We start from the raw sequence: 4085 nt of genomic DNA on the forward strand, positions 1-4085 counted from the left end.
GATTATAAAGCGACAGCACAATCAAGACAGTGTCATATTGGCATCAAGATGGGCAAATAGATCAAGGCTTGTAAACAGATCCATGCATATATGTTCAACTGATTTTCAACAAAGATGTAAAGGCAATCTAGTGGAAGAAAGACGGTCTTTTCATCAGGTGCAGTGGCTCACGCCTGTAATCCTAGCATTTTGGGAGGCCAAGGCAGTTGGGACACTTGAGCTCAGGAGTCTGAGGCCAGCCTAGGCAACATGGTGAAACCCTGTCTCTACCAAAAATACAAAAATTAGCCAGTCATGGCAGCATGCGCCTGTGGTTCCAGCTACTTGGGAGGCTGAGGCGGGAGGATCTCTTGAGCCCAGGAAGTAGGCTGCAGGGAGCCATGGTCATGGTGCTACACTCCAGCATGGACAACAGAGCGAGATCCCTGTCTCAAAGAAGATATAAATAAACAGTAAGTTAGCTGGTTGTTGTGGCATGCACCTGTAGTCCTAGCTACTTGGGAGGCTGAAGCAGGAGGAGGATTACTTGAGCCCAGAAGTTCAAGGCTGCAGTGAGCTACAATCACACCACTACACTGCAGCTTGGGTGAGAGAACAAAACCTTGCCTAAAAAAAAAAGAAAAAGAAAAAAGAAAAGGCTGGGTGCGGTGGGTCACACCTGTAATCCCAGCACTTTGGGAAGCCGAGGCGGGCAGATAACCTGAGGTCAGGAGTTCAAGACCAGCCTGGCCAACATGGTGAAACCCCGTCTCTACAAAAACACAAAAATTAGCTGGGCATGATGGTGGGTGACTGTAATCCCAGCTACTTGGGAGGCTGAGGCAGGAGAATCACTTGAACTCGGGAGACAGAGGTTGCAGTGAGCCAAGATCACACCACTGCACTCCAGCCTGGGCAACACAGCAAGACTCGGTCTCAAAAAAAAAAAAAAAAAAAGAAAGAAAGAAAGAAAGAGAATAAAAAAGCAAGCCAGAATGGGAAAGAATATTTGCAAGCATATATGGATAAAAGACTTTTATCCAGGATATATAAAGATCTCTAAAATCCCAATAATAAGAAAACAAACAACCCAATATTTAAAATGGGCATACAGAGCCAGGTGCAATGGCTCACGCCTGTAATCCCAGCACTTGGGGAAGCCGAGGCAGGTGGATCACCCGAGGTCAGGAGTTTAAGACTAGTCTGGCCAACATGGCGACACCCCGTCTCTACTAAAAATACAAAAATTAGCTGGGTGTGGTGGTGTGTGCCTGTAGTCCTAGATACTTTGGAGGCTGAGGCAGGAGAATCGCTTGAACCTGGGAGGCAGAGGTTGCCAAGATTGTGCCACTGCACTCCAGCCTGGGTGACACAGCGAGACTCCTTCTCAAATAAATAAATAAATAAATAAAAATAAATAAATAAATAAATAAATAAAATGGGCACAAGGGCCGGGCCCGGTACTCGCACCTGTAATCCCAGCATTTTGGGAAGCCAAGGCAGAAGGATTGCTTGAGCCCAGAAGTTAGAGACCAGCCTAAGCAACATAATGAAACGCTGTCTCTACAAAAAATGTTTAAGCTGGGCGCGGTGGCTCATGCTTGTAATCCTAGCACTTTGGGAGGCTGAGGCAGGTGGATCACCTGAGGTCAGGAGTTCGAGACCAGCCTGGTCAACGTGGTGAAACCCCGTCTCTACTAAAAAAAAAATACAAAAGTTAGCCGGACATGGTGGCAAGCGCCTAAAATCCCAGCTACTGGGGAGTCTGAGGCAGGAGAATTGCTTGAACCGGGGAGGCAGAGGTTGCAGTGAACTGAGATCGCTCCACTGCACTCCAGCCTGGGCAACAGAGCAACACTCTGTCTCAAAGAAAAAAAAAAAGTTTAAAAACTAGTTGACCATTGTGGCTTGCGCCTGTAGTTCCAGCTACTTGAGAGGCTGAGGTGGGAGGATCCCTTGGAAGTCAAGGAAGTCAAGGCTGCAGTGAGCCACAATTGCACCACTGCACTCCAGTCTGGGCAACAGATCAAGATCCTGTTTCAGGAAAAAAAAAAAAGTGCAAGATTTTGGATACTTCAACAAAGAAGAAGATATGCAGATGGATATGGAAAGATGCCCATCACTAGTCATTAGAGAAATGCAAATTGTGGTTTCACAATGAGATATCACTATTGGAATACCACAGTATCAAGCGCTGATGAGAATGAGGAGAAAATGAAACTCATACGCTGCTGGTGGGTATGTAACATGGTATGACCACTTTGGAAATTAGTTTGGCGGGGTTTTTTTGTTTTTGTTTTTGTTTTTGTTTTTGTTTTGAGACAGAGTCTCGCTCTGTTGCCCAAGCTAGAGTGCAGTGACGCAATCTCAGCTCACTGCAACCTCCACTTCCTGTCTTCAAGCAATTCTGCCTCAGCCTCCCGAGTAGCTGGGACCACAGGTTCCTGCCAGCATGCCCGGCTAATTTATTTTGTTTTCTTTTGAGATGGAGTCTTGCTCTGTTGGCCAGGCTGGAGTGCAGTGGTGCAATTTTGGCTCACTGCAAACTCTGCCTCCCGGGTTCAAGCGATTCTCCTGCCTCAGCCTCCTGAGTAGCTCGGATTACAGGCATGCACCACCACGCCCAGTTAATTTTTGTATTTTTAGTAGAGATGGGGTTTCACCATGTTGGCCAGGCTGGTCACGAACTCCTGACCTCAAGTGATCCCCCCACCTCGGCCTCCCGAAGTGCTAGGATTACAAGCATGAGCCACTGCACCCGGCCACATGATAAAAAATTATTATGCTGGATGAAAGAAGAAAAATGAAAAAGAAGAGTATCTACTGTATGATTGCATCAAGAAAATGCAAACTAATCTATAGGGATGGAAAACAGATCAATGGTTGCCTAGAGATGAGGGGAGGGGGTGGAGAGCGGGGGTAGCAAAGGGGCATGGGGAAACTTTTGGGGTGATATACATGTTCATTATCTTGACTTGATGGCTTTGAGGATATGTTCACATGTGAAAACTTACCAAACTGTACATTTTAAATATGCGTAGTTTATTGTATTGTCAATTGTTCATCAATAAAGCTATAAAAAGGTAAATAAAAAGAAGCAAGAATCAAATAAAAGAGTCACTGTAAGAAAATAAATGAGACATAAATACTACAAAAAGAGCAAAATCATCACTACATGCAGATTACATTATTGTCTAGTGAAAAAAGTCAAAGATTCAACTGAAGCCATTTAGATCACACCAGCAGGTTCAGTAAAATGGCCAAAAGAAAAATATACAAAAATCAATAGTTTTCTTTTTTACCAAGCAAAAACAATTTTAAAATGTTAGAAAAAAATGCTTTTCCGGCGGTGACGACCTACCCATACGAGAACATGCTTCTCGCAAAGGATCTCCTTCATCCCTCTCCAGAAGAGGAGAAGAGGAAACACAAGAAGAAACGCCTGGTGCAGAGCCCCAATTCCTACTTCATGGATGTGAAATGCCCAGGATGCTATAAAATCACCACGGTCTTTAGCCATGCACAAACGGTAGTTTTGTGTGTTGGCTGCTCCACTGTCCTCTGCCAGCCTACAGGAGGAAAAGCAAGGCTTACAGAAGGATGTTCCTTCAGGAGGAAGCAGCACTAAAAGCACTCTGAATCAAGATGAGTGGGAAACCATCTCAATAAACACATTTTGGATTAAAAAAAAAAAAGTTAGAAAAAAATTATCTAATTCGTGATAGCAATTAAAGCTATGAAATACCCAGGAATAAACTTTACCCAGAACATACAAGAAGACCTGAATAAATAGAGAGACCTATGCCATCTTCTCGAAATGGAAGAACACTCTGGAAAAGCTCTCAATTTTCCCCCAGATTACTCTATAAATTCAATGAAACTCCAGTTTAAATTTCCAGTGGAATTATTTAACCAAAACTAGAGAAGGTAATTCTAAAATTCATCTGGAAGAGTAAATGGATACCAAGAACAACAACAACAAAAAAAGTAGTTAAAAATAAGGATAATGGACCAGGTGGGAATTACTTCCATTACCACTAATCCAAATGTACCATAAAACAATTATTATTATAGCAAGCATAGGATTTGTTTTCCTATTTCACAAA

At 43.4% G+C, this 4085-nt stretch overlaps 1 protein-coding gene across 1 annotated transcript; it reads left to right on the plus strand.

Annotated features, from left to right (window-relative positions):
* The first annotated feature begins 3302 nt into the window (after nt 1-3302).
* LOC112129713 (small ribosomal subunit protein eS27) lies at nt 3303-3674 on the plus strand. Its single transcript, XM_024235523.3, has one exon. It carries the CDS (start codon nt 3353-3355, stop codon nt 3605-3607), a length of 255 nt encoding a protein of 84 aa, XP_024091291.3. The 5' UTR covers nt 3303-3352; the 3' UTR covers nt 3608-3674.
* The last annotated feature ends 411 nt before the right edge of the window (nt 3675-4085 follow it).

Source organism: Pongo abelii, chromosome 19 (genome assembly GCF_028885655.2).
Source record: "Pongo abelii isolate AG06213 chromosome 19, NHGRI_mPonAbe1-v2.0_pri, whole genome shotgun sequence".
Classification (NCBI taxonomy): domain Eukaryota; kingdom Metazoa; phylum Chordata; class Mammalia; order Primates; family Hominidae; genus Pongo; species Pongo abelii.